The 16,086-nt window shown below is 38.2% G+C and overlaps 1 protein-coding gene across 1 annotated transcript in view; it reads left to right on the top strand.

Moving 5' to 3' along the window:
* abcg5 (ATP-binding cassette, sub-family G (WHITE), member 5) overlaps positions 1-16,086 on the top strand; it is a 35,713-nt gene that overhangs the window by 5,163 nt on the left and 14,464 nt on the right. The window contains exons 3-8 of the mRNA XM_060830889.1: positions 765-901; positions 4,567-4,662; positions 7,594-7,726; positions 9,211-9,350; positions 12,794-12,923; positions 15,140-15,353. Of these exons, the coding sequence (XP_060686872.1) occupies positions 765-901; positions 4,567-4,662; positions 7,594-7,726; positions 9,211-9,350; positions 12,794-12,923; positions 15,140-15,353 (850 nt within the window). The remainder of the gene's footprint in view (positions 1-764; positions 902-4,566; positions 4,663-7,593; positions 7,727-9,210; positions 9,351-12,793; positions 12,924-15,139; positions 15,354-16,086) is intronic.

Genomic DNA, 16,086 nt, shown 5'->3' with positions numbered 1-16,086 from the left:
ATTATTTGTGATAAACTTATTTTCAGCTGAATTAATAACTGTCCCAGATTGCAACTCTTAAACATATCAGGGAATATTTTCCAATTCCATTCTTTAAAATACTTAATGTTTAATTAGTGCTGGTTCATGCAAGAGTTTACATTTGAAGATATGAAAATTAGTTTGAGCATGTAAATAAACTAACTAACTAAGATTAAAATAAATAACTAAAATTAAAACAAATGACTAAAATTAGTTTGAGCATTTGAATGAAAAAATGCACTTCTGAAAACTTACACAAATTTTAAATGCAGTTTAGCCCTGGATCTCTGATTATGTTTAAAGTGGAAAGACTACTCTCATGGAAAAGATTTAGACCATAAGAGCATAAGACATAGGAGTGGAAGTAAGGCATTCGGTCAATCAAGTCCACTCCACCATTCAGTCATGGCTGATGGGCATTTCAATGCCACTTACCTGCACTCTCCCCATATCCCTTAATTCCATGCAAGGTTTTTTTATTATACTTTCACAGCCATCTTCTGCAGTGCCTAAGTGCTGTTACCAACTAATATAGTCCATTGCCAAATTGGTTCTGATCAACTAACTCAGTATCGACTGCAGTTTGGAGCTGAACATCTTGGTCTTATAGTCAGGAATGGCATCAGGCACCACTACATTCAGGGATATCATTGCTTGGATATGTGATGTGCATATGGACTTTAAGTATTTATTGTACTGTATAAAACTAAATCATTTTGCAAATGTGCCGTGATTATGCTTAGGATCTGGAAAGACCACTTTGTTGGATGCAATTGCCGGAAGATTAAGTAAGCAAGCAAACCTCCTTGGTGACGTATATGTGAATGGCTGCAAACTTAGAAAGGAAGAATTCCATGACTGTTTTTCATATGTATTACAGGTAATAATACTGCAGTAAATAACTTTAATTGTAACCATTCAACAAATATATTCTGTTGTAACATTTATGTATGCAAACCTTTCTACATGCATATGTTTTCATGTATAGAACTGATTTGTTTTTAATATCCATTGAATAAAACCTTTCATAATTTAAAAAAAATCTGTTAGATCATCCTGAAGCCTCTTTTTCTCATGACAAAAGAGATCCATCTTGTGTGACATTTTTCACTTCAGGTTGATTAAAGTCCAGATCTTCTGCCTCTGGTTGCATTATTATGAGAAAAAAGGAAGAGTTGATGGTGATGAGTGGATGTCCATATTTTTGAGTTTTAAATTATTCTTATGATTTTTGATTGGATCCAGAAAGTCAGCATCCAATAAAATTCATTTCCGTAGGCATTAAAGGATGAAGTTGGCTGAAGTTGTATAACTTCTTTTGAAGTTTCTGAAAGCAGTCAGATGGATACAAAGTTTCATCTGTAACTTTTGAAGGAGTTTTAGTCTTTCATAAATCTGGAGCTTGGCTGTGAGTTAGCTTTATTGTCACACGTACTCACATGACTACAGTGAAAAGGTTACAAGTTGCAACTTAGTGCCATCAATATTAACACAAGATACTTCTTCACAAACTGTCTTAAAGCAGTTCAGAAATTACAATTAAATATTTTTTCAATGTAAAGACCATATCTTTTCATGTTACCACATTTCTGATTGAGAAGTCCTTTTCCCAGTTCAGTTTACAAAAATCTAGCATTTTAGAAGTGATAGCTGCACTTTTCAAAAGCAAGTTACAAGCCCTTGTGTAAGTGCTGTTTGCACTTTTGTTCATTCAGCCAGTGGGGTAAATTTAGTTGCAGGTAAGTTAGATTGAGGGAGTACATACAAAATGAGGGAAAAAAAACCCAAAGAGCTGCAAATACTGGAAATCAGAAACCAAAACAGAAACAGAAATTGCTGGGAAGACTCCAGCAGACTTGGCAGCATCTGTCAAGAGAAAGCAGAGATTATGTTCTGATCAAGGGACCCTTCTTCAGAACAGGGTCATAGGACCAAAATGTTAACTATGCTTTCTTCTTTTTAAAACTAATTTTCTAATCAACCTGATCAAAGATATCACTCCACATCTCTGGAGCAGGTAGGACTTGAACCTTGGGTCTCATGGTCTAGAGTAGGGAACACTAGCACTGGGGCACAAATGGGCTCCTTAACCTGGCTTTCTCTTTCATATTCAAAATGAGTTTCAACTGACGACAAGTAACTGATTAGTCTGTAAGGTGGTGACCAACTGTCAATGATAAAGGCCTTCTACCTGCCAGCAACTGTGGTCATTGAACAGCTAGAGAATGTGAATGATTGGTAAAGAAGCATTTGGACCTGTGCAAAGGAAGGTGGCTGTCTTTATGTCTGCTATTAAAGTCTAAGGAAAGCCAATTTATTTACTGTCATTAGTTGCTTTTAACCAATAAATCATAGACTTTATAAGTTGCTAACCAGTCATTCTGTGCCTTGTGGAATAATGACGAGAGAGATGATCAAATAGCAGGCCTGGCAAGTCAAACAATTAATCTCAGTGAACTCTGGACAGAAACCATTGAATGGTCTTCTCAGTCTTTCCATCCATAACACCAGTTTTATATTTGTCAATAATGTGAAGGGATGGTTTATATGAGGGGGTAAGATTTTTAAGTAGATGAAGTATAGTTCAGCAGTTCATAATTGTTTACCTGTAGCTAGAACCTAATTATTTGTAATAAGTAGTGTCCTTATTAAGTACAAAACAGATCTAATAATAGCAGAGCTTAATTTCTTGCTTGCTATTGCTGTGAGGTACAATACCAAACACCATGAGATTTGATTCCTGGATGAAACCATTTCAAATTAATGAGTTGGTTCCTATGTAACCATCAGTTTCTAGCTCTCCGGCCAAGATTGCTTATTTACATGATAAGCCATTAGAGCTACTTCAGGGTGATGACTTTCAATAATTCCCCTTTGTTGAGAACCAGCTGGTCTTTCTAGTGGTTATGGACTGCAAGGTCCACATAATACAAGGGTGAGATATTTTGGGAGGATGATGCCCAAGTGCTGCCCTGATAACTGTAGCTTAAAATCCTTCCAGAAATTACTGCCCATTTGCATCATGTGATTCAGTTGTCATAGGACTGAAATGTTAACTATCAGTCCAGAAAAGTTCATTTTGATATATAAAACAAAAGTTGTGTCTTTAGTACAATTTATGATCTTCATGACCTGTATACGTGACAAAATAATCAGTGATTAATTGAGCAACGCCAGTTCAAGAATGCATTTTGTTGAATTATGAAGCTGAAGTGATATTTGTGATGTCACAATTGTGTAAGGATCATTGTATTAGAAAAGAACAAGTCAGCTGTGTGAATTTTTCATTTTTGTAGGTGACTGCCAAAATTTGCACACTGATCAAAGATATAGAAAATCTCAAGCTGATGTAATTGGGAGTCCAAACACCGTGTTGAGTTGGGAAGATATGGTGAACGTATGATTTCAGTTATGGGCTGCCACTACTCAAATGCCAAATATTTTCCAACCTGCAAGAAATGACTTAATTGATAGATTGGTAATGGGTTTGAGGGTTTGAACTTGGCTGAGAATGTACTTTGATGGACATGGAGACCAAGGACATCGATGTTTACAGTTGCTTGATTGTTTTCAGATTTTCTGATCTATTTATATCTGTTTGGGTTTAGATGGATCCAATCAGAGGTTGAAAGGCTTAGATATACTTTCAAGACATGACTGTTAACAAAGAAAATTTAAACATTTACTTTGTAAATTCTGATAGAGCTAGCACTAGAACATATGTTCAAGCACTAAGTCCTGTCTTTGAATGGAATGGCTTGCTTCCATCCTTGGATATACTGCATACTATCATCTGTTTCTTAGGCTATTGCATTTTGAAACTAACTGAATCCTGATCTCTGAATGAACCTAGTTTTCTTTTTAGGCATATTATATACCTTTCACAGAAATCGTTTAGATTATACAGATGATCACAAGTATAAAATACTTTTCCATTAATGAGTTATCTTACAACAGATCATTTCACAAAAGATTGATGTTGATGTGGTCTTACATATTCCTGAAAAATTATTGAACTGTTTCAGGTTACATAATACATATACCGAGTTTTTTTTTAAATGGCACAAATAAAACTCTTGCTAAATACATGTCGCTGGTGCCAGGGTTGTTGTTCTCACTCATAACAAGATATAGAGGGCAACAGCCAGTATTTGTGATCATTTTAAAAAAGGGAGAAAAATCAACCGCTCTTGCAAATGATTACCCAGTAACTTATAATGGTGAATATATATTTGAGTGGATATCTACTGAGGCTTGTTTGTAATGGTATTTTGCATTTGAATAACTTACTGGTGTCCACTATTCAAACTAGCACAACATAACCACACTGAAAGATTCGCTTCTTGGGCAAGATACTAATGGCAGACTGCTGCCGCACATGTACTATACATTCCTCCTCCTGCAGCCAACCTCTCTGACCCTCTACCACTCATTCCCCATTTCACGCACAAACACATACATGCCACAAATCACTTCTCAGGATCAGAAGAACATATTCTTTCTTGCCACACTTAATTTTTAAGACTCATTCTTTTTGTTTTGCAGAGTGACAATTTACTCAGCTACCTCACAGTGGAAGAGACCCTGATTTATACAGCTTTACTAGCACTACGTGGACATTCTAACGCTATCAAAAGAAAGGTACAGTTTGCTTTTTCTGAATCTGGGCTAAACAAGGTACTCTGCAGATGTCGGTTGCAAGAAATTTAGATTTTAGTACGGTTAATGTAAAACCTTTTTCATATCATGACTTTTGATTGCAAAAACATAATGATTGGGACTCTGTGGGGCTGATAAGGTTTCACCTACTGGTTGGAAAACTAATGGGGGCTGCTGTCATTAATTTGGGAAGATCTAAAGGAATCCATTTCCTCCTGGTACTGAAGTTACCCTCCGTTTCCCATGATTGATGAAGGGTGCTGATGGTCTGAAAGAGGATAGCAGTTTCGTGCTCCATGAGCATGAAAGCTCCTCCTCATCATCACTGCCAATAGAACTGTGACAGCTGGTGGCACTGCACCCAGCAGAAGCCTGAGATCATTGTGGCCATTGGGTCAAAGTGAGTGAGGGCAGGATTGGGGGGTTGGGGGGAATCACAGGGTGAGGGTCACTTGGGGGTGGAGGGGGGGAGAGCAGGGTACACAGGTATCTGGAACAAACATGGTTTTTGGTGGTTCCCCTTTGAATGGTCCCAGGGATAGACATTTAAAGGACTTTAAATTATTAAAGAATATCTGCATTTAATGAATCTTCCAGTGATTATCTGCCATGCTAACCAACTGGCTGACTGACAGATAACATTGAGGGTACTTGTAAACGTGCAGTGATGGTAGCATGACTGTTGCCATGTTGAAAGAAGATAGCAGTTTCATGCTCCATATAACCCTAGTACACTGCTGAAAGACAGATTGCTGGATTACCTTCTCAACTGAGCTCTATAGCAATGGTACCAGCAATCTGAGTCTGATTTCTTTACCTCTGTCTAAGTTTCCACTCCAGCACTGGCATATAGGGTTTTTCCTGCTGGTGTTGCTATGGAAACTGAGACAGTGGGCACCAGATGCTGGATCACTGGCTCAGCAAGAGCTGTCATAGATTGTTCCTTCAATCAGATGCCCAATTATTCTCTGAGCCACCAAAACATTGAAGCTGACTGTATGACAGCTTTTGCAGATACACATCTATTACACTTGTGCAGAATTGCTTAGGAACAATATGACATGTGATGGCACCACCGGCAAATAAGATGCCAAGGAAATGCACAAGGTGGAATAGCATAGTTTTGGGTGTATTTTCAGATGTGCAATTAAATAAACCTATTTGAAAAAGAGTTTTCTGTATATAACTTTTATGTGAGACTTTGGCTGAGAATAAGGCATGAAGAGATTGAAAAATAGGGAATTGTGGAACAATGGTGGTGATGGAATGATGCCCTCAGGAAACTTGAGTGCTTTTAGGCATTCACCTAATTAGATAGTCCATCCAGAGAAGGGTTCCTGCATGCCTTCTTCCTGTCTACTCTTCCTCCTCCTTCCTCTAGACTCTGTGTTTGCAGGTTTTCTACCCTAATCATAGTGAGGTTTTGGGGGGACATGACAGATAACCATAAATTTGGATAAAACTTTAGAGATGAGCTCTTCCTGACCACCATCCCAAACTGTGGATCCTGTGGCAAATGACAAACGAGTCATGTGTATCAGTCACATCCCTTGTCTCCAAGTTGCCAATCTCTGGTTCTTCATGATAATTCAAAGATGATGGTAATGGCAGACTGCCTAAGGATTGCAGCTGTCAGATAATAGGCATTAACTGACCTTATAGTCCTGGTATGATTGCATAACAACTACCTATTGCTGAGTGGAACCCTTTGTGATTCCAATATATTTCCCAGCAGAGCCACACTGGTGCAGTCAATGCTCCCTCCACCATTAGGAATCCCACTAACCTGGCAAAGCCACGTGCCTATGCATCCTTGTTAGTGGGCAATGATGACATCTCCTGTCCTGATGTCACCTATTAGAAACTTGTAAACTGGGAAATGTTAGCAATATAAGCTGCTTTCACCTGGAAGGATTCAGTTATGTAGATATTGAGAACACTTGTGATCTTGATGGTTACTGATAATGTTGTTCTCATCAGTTGAATTATAGGTGCTTCAAACATTGCTTATATTTTATATGGAGTGAAACATTTTCTCTTTGAAGATCCTTGGTGGTCAGGGCCTTCTGTGGAGAGCTCTCCACACCTCCCTCTGAACAGAGATTCCTCTCTTCGTTACACCCCCCTGTTTAGTAAGAGACCACGAGACACTGCAATAGCAGCTTCCATAAATGGAGGAGACTATAGGATGCAGTTCATCTGTCCTCCCTGTCAGGATGCATGAATAACAAACTCCACCCAGAACAAACTGCAGTATTTTTCCACAAACTTTGCAAGAGCAAAGGCAGATCAAAAGGACTTCACCTGCAAGTTGGATAGCTGTCATTTTAAATAGTGCTTCTAGGGGATTCCTTGTAATTGGGCATGTTCTGTGGACTTGTGCCGTGCAGTTTTGCAGAATGCACGTCAGAACAAGTATGGAGGTTGCTTGATATTACTGACTGTCAGCTCTTAAAACATTAGACACATGCCCTACACTCCCATGCTGTCCATATCAGCATGAGCTGCATGTGTGGGCTGTGGTGGGCATAGCAGGAGGTGTTGTTTCTGACATTTTGAAGACTTTTGGCTTTGTACCCCTAGCTCCAGCAACATTGTGGCCTCAGTGCTTGAAACAAATTGTAGCATCAAGCTTTTTTATACCTTCTCTGACTATCTGTGAGAAATGCTATGGATTTTAATTCTGCATCAATTTGTTGAATAGTTATATTTACTAACATGGTTGAGAGAAAAAATAGGTAGCATTCTTTGTCATAATATCTCTTGGTTTGGGCTGCTTTGGTTCTATGCTATTTGCATTTTGGTGACTTAAAATTCCAATTGGCCTGGTAAATATATTACAAATCTGAGGTTTGACAAAATTCAAACACAATGAAAAATGCATTAATAAATGATATATCCTTGTTATTGCAGGTGCAGTCTGTAATGTTGGAGCTCAGTCTGAGTCATGTGGCCAATCATATAATTGGAGGTCACGTTTTTCGGGGGATTTCTGGTGGTGAAAGACGTCGGGTCTCTATAGCAGCACAACTTCTCCAAGATCCCAGTAAAACCATGTCTAAATATAATTTTAATCCAACTTTGCTTTAATACAATGCAATTGTAAACTGTGATGTTAACACACACACACACACATTTGTGTAACACTCCTATTAAAATGTGCTATAGGAAGATCTTGCATTTTCTGCTCTTGGGGCATATAATTAATAAGTTCAGATGTTTTAAAAAGAAAATAATGAATACCAAGTTTGACTACAAGCAATCATCTGATAGAATGGTTTATATGAAATGTATGCAAAAACTACCTGGATGTGATTACAAAATAGTTTAATCTCAGTTATGAAGGTGAATTTGAAAGAAACTGTGAGTAAAAAATGAGGTCTGCAGATGCTGGAGATCACAGCTGCAAATGTGTTGCTGGTCAAAGCACAGCAGGCCAGGCAGCATCTCAGGAATAGAGAATTCGACGTTTCGAGCATAAGCCCTTCATCAGGAATGAGAGAGAGTAGCCAAGCAGGACTCACTGAAATCCTTGTAGAGGGAGGAAGAGAGCTTCTTCAAGGAAGGCATCCTTGTAAGAGGATTCGCAGTAGGATTTCAGTGAGTACCCTCTACAAGGATTTCAGTGAGTACTGTGAATCCTCTTACAAGGATGCCTTCCTTGAAGAAGCTCTCTTCCTCCCTCTACAAGGATTTCAGTGAGTCCTGCTTGGCTACTCTCTCTCATTCCTGATGAAGGGCTTATGCTCGAAACGTCGAATTCTCTATTCCTGAGATGCTGCCTGGCCTGCTGTGCTTTGACCAGCAACACATTTGCAGCTAGAAAGCAACTGGGTCTGTTTTGCCTTGATGAGAAGCTGAGAGGAGATCTAATTGAAGTATTCAAAATCATGACAGAGTAGGACAGAATGGATAAAGAGAAAATATCCCCATGCATGAAAGAACTGAAGAAAGGGCACAGATTTAAAATAATTAGTAAAAGCAATGAAAGTGATATGAGGAAAACTTCTTCATAAAGTGAATGTTTTGGGGTCTGGAATTGTGATGGAGGCGGGTTCAAAAGAGATATTCAAATTGCAGTTAGATGATAATTTGCGAAGGAAGAATGTGCAGGGTTACAGGAGAAGGCAGGAGAATGGCTCTGGGTGAGATGTTAATTTGGAAATCTAGGGAAGCACCAAGGGTCAAATGGCATTGTAAATATTTTGTGGGATTCCCTGTAATCGAGAGCAGTAAATCCAAGTATAATAAAAGGTTAGTTGGATGTTACTCTGAGCCCACAATGATTGGTCACAACTTTGAAATTATATTTCATTCTATACTGACATGGAACGAATGAGTCTTTATTGTACATTTTTATCTTAATATTGTGTATGTTGACAAGAATAAATCTTTTTTGAATGCTTTTTATTAAATTTAAAATTCTTTGTGAGAAATCAAATTTTAATCTTACAGTATTGAATATAACTTGGATATTCTAGGTAATGTATATTTTATATTTTAATAATTGTCTCTTGTTTTTACTATCAGAAGTAATTTTGCTTGATGAGCCAACTACAGGGCTGGACAGTATGACATCCAACCAGATTATTCAGTTACTTTCTGAATTAGCTCATAAGAATAGAATAGTTATCTTAACAATTCATCAACCGAGATCAGAACTTTTCAAGGTGAGTATGCTGTAAATGCAGTTTATTAAGCTTTGTCATGCAAAGTGTTTTGAGAGTTGAGTGTGATCTTGCTGAAAATTTATATTCTATACGCTGAGATAGTGCAGTGCATTTGTGCAATGAAATGTTGGGGCTAAAGGAGCTGTTTGTAGTAACATCCTTTATTTGCGGTTTAGAAAGAACAATTTTGTTGCAAATAGCATCTAAAGAAAATATTTTCCAGCTGTGTTGAGGGATCTGATGGTGGACTAAATGCAATAATGCCAACACCACCATTTCATCAATCAGGAGACAAGCTTGGTCAGGAAAGCTGTTTTAAATATCAGTTATGATTTTGTTCAATCATAAACCAATCTGGATTGAAAGTTGTTTTAAAACTCTCACTAGCGGTTTATTTAATTTCCAACAAGTCAAATGAAGCTAAATTCACTCTTGTAGTTTACCAGTTGCTATAAAAGCAGAACTCAAATGTGCTGCTCAAAAGTTCTGATGTTCATGCATTTGTCTCTCTATTTAACATTCTCCCTGGTTCAATTACAAATTAAGACTGATTAATAATCCCACAAAGAAAGAAATTTCATGCTTGCTAGTTTGACATTGTTGACCATCAGAGAGCAGGTTCTGTTCCATCTGCCAAGGTTAACTTTGCTGAAACTGCCTTCCTTACCCTGTTGGTTGTTTGTAGCTCAGAAACCTCGACCCACAAAAATCTATTGCTGGGATACAAAAGTACATACTACAATGTAAATAGCGGACATCCTGGTACAGATGTCATTCCCTATCATGAAAATTGCACACGTTTCAAATAATAAAGCACTGTTAATTGCAAATTAAAACCTGAATACAGCATCAGGACAAGACTCGGGACAAGTCTTGTCCCATCTCCCAGGATATTGGATCACCAGACAATGGGTCTCCTATATGAAAGTGTTATCAATGACATTCCATCCCCATCAATGTTAACCATTCTCGTCACAAAATCTCATAATAGAAAGCCACATAAATCAAATTAACATTGATTTGACGATGATTCAACATTTAGTCATCTGGGAACTAAAGTAATTATTTTTCTTCTGTGTAAATTTGAATTCAATAAAATGTTGGAATTAAATAATAAAGTTGGTCCAAAGACAATCATAGTTAGGACTGTTGATTGTTGCAAAAAACTATCTGATTCACTAATGTCCTTTAGGAAAGGAAATCTGCTATCCTTACCTGCTCTGGCCTACATGTAACTCCAGATCCCAGCAATATAGTTGACTTTTAACTGCCCTTTAGACAATTAGGGATAGGCAATAAATATTTGACAAGCCAGTGATGTCCATATTCCATAAACAAATTTTTTAAAAAAGATTATCTACACAGTGTTCAATAACATAGGCTTTTACTTAATATCTTTGTAATATGTGTTGACATATTAACGATTTATGCAAGATTTGTGCAGGAAACTTTTGAAATCTTGAAATGTCGGTGTAATTGTAATGCTGCAATTGTTTTTCCGATTAATATGTGTTTAACAATAAACACATTTAACAACAAATAATGTCTTGGTTAGAATCATAGAATTCGCACAGTGCAGAAAGTGGCCAATCTGTCCATTTAGTCTGGACTGACCCTCTAAAATGTGAACTGTTTCTCTCTATCCATTCTGTCCAGAGCTCTCAGAATTTTGAAATCTTTTATCGACATTTTCGCTTGGTATTCTTTCCAGGGAAAAAAATCCCAACCTCTTCAATCTCCCCTCGTAACTGAAGTGTCTCATTCCTGGAACCATTGTTGTAAACTCTTCTGCACTCTCTCTATTGCATTCACATCCTTCCTAGAGTGTGATGCCTAGAGTTGTTATAAGTACACCTGCTGAGGTCGAAACAGTGTCCTATAAGTTCATCATAACTTCCCTGCTCTTCAGTTCTATGCCCCCATTAATGAAGCATAGAATACTGTATGCTTTCCAGATAGCTCTCTCCACCATGTCCTGCTGCCATAATGACCCAAGTACATATATACCAAGGTCTCTTTATTCTTGAATATCATTTGGAAAGATGAACTGTGGGAAGATACAAGGTGGCTTTTAAGACAGATGGGTTAAGTGATTAGGCAATATGATGGTAGGTGGATTACAATGTAGGGAGGTGTGAGGTTCTTTATGAACAGAAGATCAGAATATTCTTTAAAAGTTGTGAAGCTTCTAAATCCTGATGTTTAAAGAGACTTGGGCTTGCTCTTGTAAGTTACACAGAAATTTAGCGTGCAGTTAAGCAAGCAATTAGGAATGCAACAGTTTTGGTGTACAGGAATGAAGATGTCTCATTACATAATGGACAGGGTTTTGGTGAAATCACATCTACAATACTGTGTAGTTTTGATCTCCATATTTAAGAAAATGTTTGTACATTTGCATTGAAAAGAATATAGTGAATTAATAATAAAATTAGTTACTAAATTAGTAATAAAACTGGAAGTGCTGGAGAAACTCGGCAGCTCCAGCAGCATTTGTGGAGGGACAAAGAATTAACATCTTGAGTCTACTGTGTTATGAAGAAGAGTCATGGTGGGCTTCATTAATTCAGTTTCCCACTCCACAGATGCTCCTGGACCTGATGAGTTTCTGTAGCACATCTATTTAATAACTTCCCAGCACCTGCAGTATTTTATTACTTTTCATTAAATTAGCCCCCGAGATGAGGTGAGGTTGTCTCATTATTGCATACTGAGCAAATTAGGTCAGAGAATGAGAAACGATCTTATTGAAATGTGTAAGATTCTGTGGAGGTTTGATCTGGTAGATGCTGAGTGATTGGTTCCTCTGAATGGGAATCTAAAACACGGAGACACAGTCTCAGGATAAGGAGCGAATCATTTAAGGCGAGGATCAATAGGTTATAAATCTTTGGATTCTTTGCTCCAGAGGGTTTTGAAGTCTCTACCACTGAATACATTTAAAGCAAGGGCTTTGGTCTTTCAGGAAATCAAGAGACATAGGCAGTAGGCAGGAAAGTGGAGTTGAAGATCAGTCATGATTGTGTTGTGTGGCAGAACAGGCTTGACATGCCATGATATCTGCTCCTGCTCCTATTTGTTGTTTTATTATGCTTATGACATCAGGGCTTTTACAAATTGTTTTCAATCTTCTAATTAACTTACCAATGTCCTGTGGTTTTGGAGTGCTTAAAGTCATCTTAAGCGAGCAAAACTACATATAACTTCAGGAGAAATGAAAAGAAAAAAACAAATGATCTGGGTCGGAAAGTAAAAGTGAAAAAATGTTCACAATGCAGTTGCTCAGTTGAAACCTGAAAGAAAAAGAGTCGTTAATAACTTGGATGCAAAGCTATCTAGCTGCATTTCTTCATATCCAGTATTTATCTCTACTTACGGGAGTTTATCTTTAACAGTCCATGTACAATCCTATATAATTAGTTTCCTAATGCCCATTTCTCAAGTTGTTTGACAGAATTGGCATAATGACCTGCGGAGAATTGGTGTTTTGTGGGGGAACTGAAGAAATGGTCGAATTTTTCAGCAGCTGTGGCTATCAGTGTCCTGAATACTGCAATCCATTTGATTTATATGGTAGGTGACCTTTCTTCAATCCAATCCTCAGAAAAATCATGAACGCTGTCAATCAGAAATCAAACCTTCAATGCACTGGAAGTTTGTAATAGGTTTAGTGGTTCACAATGAAAATGATAGGCTGATATTTTGGATCTCGTACAAATAATGCTTTTTTTCTCTCTACTGCATAATTTTCTTTTCTGATTTGTCCAGTCTTCGATTATTCAAAAAGTTTTAAAGGTCAATTCAACACTTGCTAACAACAGCTTTGTTTCATGTATCACATGTTAAACATCAGAAACTGTTCGCACTGGTTAGCACTGCTGCCTCACAGCGCCTGAGACCCGGGTTCAATTCCCGACTCAGGCGACTGACTGTGTGGAGTTTGCACGTTCTCCCCGTGCCTGCGTGGGTTTCCTCCGGGTGCTCCGGTTTCCTCCCACAGTCCAAAGATGTGCGGGTTAGGTGAATTGGCCATGCTTAAATTGCCCGTAGTGTTAGGTAAGGGGTAAATGTAGGGGTATGGGTGGGTTGCTCTTCGGCGGGTCGATGTGGACTTGTTGGGCCGAAGGGCCTGTTTCCACACTGTAAGTAATCTAATCTAATCTGTTCCAAGGTGATTAAGATGTAATCAGACAAAAAATGGACATTGAAATGAAGAGAGATACGGTAACTGATTAAAAAGAAAGTAAATTTTAAAGACTGTCTTTAAAATGGTGCAGAGTTGGAGAGCCAGCAGGATTTAAGGAGAGAATTTCAGTGTGACAGCTGAAGGCACATCTGTCGATGGTAGGGTGATAGGAAGAGCAAGGGAAGCAAAACATGGACATGGTCAGAGGAATAGTTATTGGTAAGGAGGGGTGTTGCAGAGCCTGGGGTGAATGTACAGATAGAAAAGGATGAGAATTTGAAAGATTTAAACATGAAGATAATAGTCAGTTGGAAGTAGATGCAGACCCAATGGAGGACAGGAAGAAGAATATGTTGGGTGAAAGAAACTGTAGTGTGCAGCAGATCTTTAGATGATATGATGAACACAGGGTGCAAATTGTACACCAGCCAAGATAACAATGGAATTGTTAAGTCCAGAGGTAACCTGGGCATGGATTAGGGTTAGTGACTGAGCAGCTGATGGGTAGAATCAGGGATGGAAACGGATGATGCAGTACAACAGGGGCTTTATAATGAAGAGTATTTGAGGCTGTAAGCTAAACTTGTGGTTGAATAGGATACTTGGATTACAAACTGTCTTGTTCAGCCTAAGACTTATTGAGAGTACTAAGTACAAGCATATATTCAGTCTTTTCTTGACCTGGATTTCTATCTGATATACACTTTTGAGAGGTGCTTTTGTGTGTCTAATACTTTAAAAGAACTATTTAAGTGTTCCACCCACCGTGTAGTATTCTTCACTTTACTATTTAGGCATACAGTGCCATACAGTAATCAAGAGTATCATTGGCCTCCTGCCAATTCTGTTTTTTGTGATGGACTTTTCTTGTGCTGTCCTTTTGAGTTGTTCAGTTGGGAGAAAAAGAAAACAGCTCAGCTCATGAAAGCTAAACTTTTTGTATTTGCAGCCTAGTTCAATGGTATCTGCTTTTGATTTTATGTTTTCATTTGATTAAAATCAGGAGCAGATCTCCAATACTGTGCTGACTCAGTGTAGAAGAATGCAATTTCCTTAATTACTACTGTCTGTCCAGTGCCATTGTGAAGGTGCAAGTCTCTTTTTTTTAAAAAAATAGACAGCAAAGTTCCTTAATTGTATCTAGAGAATAATGTTGAACAGTGTGTAAACAGAGGAAGGAAAGCAATCGATGAACTTGCAATTGTACATTACGTTGATAAGGAATCCCCTTATCACATGTCAGAGTGCCAGTTAAATGGGCCACATTAGTGTATTGCATGTATTGAATATCACTAGTCTTCCAGTTAACAGCATGACATTTCAGTGCACATGTATAACAGTACCTTAAGAAATTCAGTACCATGAGCAGAATGGGCACTTGGAGTGATCAAGTTAATGAAGTTGTGACCATTGCTCATGCTATTCCCACTGATTCTTGCACTTGCAATTGCAGAATTTTTCAAGCCATAGCTCAGTCTCTTGTTTAAAATTAAGATTTACGTGGAAGAAGATATATTAGGTGTACCGTCAGTATGTTTGAAATGAACTGAACACACTCAAACAAAATCATTTGTCTTAACTTGTTCCTTTTGTTAACCTGCAGTGGATCTAACATCTGTTGACACTAGAAGCAAAGAAAGAGAAATTGAAACATACAGTAGAGTCCAAGAGATTTCATTCTCCTATCAAAAATCAAAAATATTTAATAATGTGTTGGAGAATATTGAAGCAGCAAAGCGAGAAAAAGAATCATCATCTATTCCTTTCAAGAGCAGAGCATCTCCAAATACAGCTGCTAAACTCTGGATACTGATCAGGTATATTATATTATACATTACAATGTATATTAGCTCTATCAAAATATCAAAGTTTTTTAAGTATCAAAATTATTCAGATTTAAATTGTAGGAGATGAAGGGCAATATTTCCCATTTTCACTTCAGAACCCTGCCATCAACACTCAATAGTTTGACACCATCAAGGACAAAGCAGCCTCCTTGATTAGCACCCCACTTCACAAGCATCCACTCCCTCCACCACTAACAGCAGTGTGTTCAATCTACAAGGTGCATTGCAGAAATTCACCAAAGATCCTTAGACAGCACCTTCCAAACCCATGACCACTTACATCTAGAAGGACAAGGGCAGCAGGAATGTAGAAACATCACCACCTGCATGTTCCCCACCACGCCATTCACCATTCTGACTTGTAAATATATTGCTGTTCCTTCACTTTCACGAGGTGAAAGTTCTGGAATTCCCTCCCAGAGAGCATTGTGGGTCAACCTATGGCACGTGGACTGGAGTTGTTCAGGAAGGCATCTCACCACCACCTTCTCAAGGGCAATAAATGCTGGCCAGCCAGCAATGCCCACATCCCATGAATGAATTTTAATAAAAAGGGGTTAGAATCTGCTCTCTGTGAGCAATTGTCATCCATCTATTTTTCCCAAAATTGACTAATTGATGGCTAACAAGTGAGTTCCCTTTCTATTTAAGGATGGTGGCCATGTTCTCAAAGCTGAATGGCCAGCAGCAAGCAGTAGCGTTG

The sequence above is a fragment of the Hemiscyllium ocellatum genome, chromosome 10, assembly GCF_020745735.1.
Source record: "Hemiscyllium ocellatum isolate sHemOce1 chromosome 10, sHemOce1.pat.X.cur, whole genome shotgun sequence".
NCBI lineage: Eukaryota > Metazoa > Chordata > Chondrichthyes > Orectolobiformes > Hemiscylliidae > Hemiscyllium > Hemiscyllium ocellatum.
This window is presented reverse-complemented; position numbering and strand designations above follow the sequence as displayed.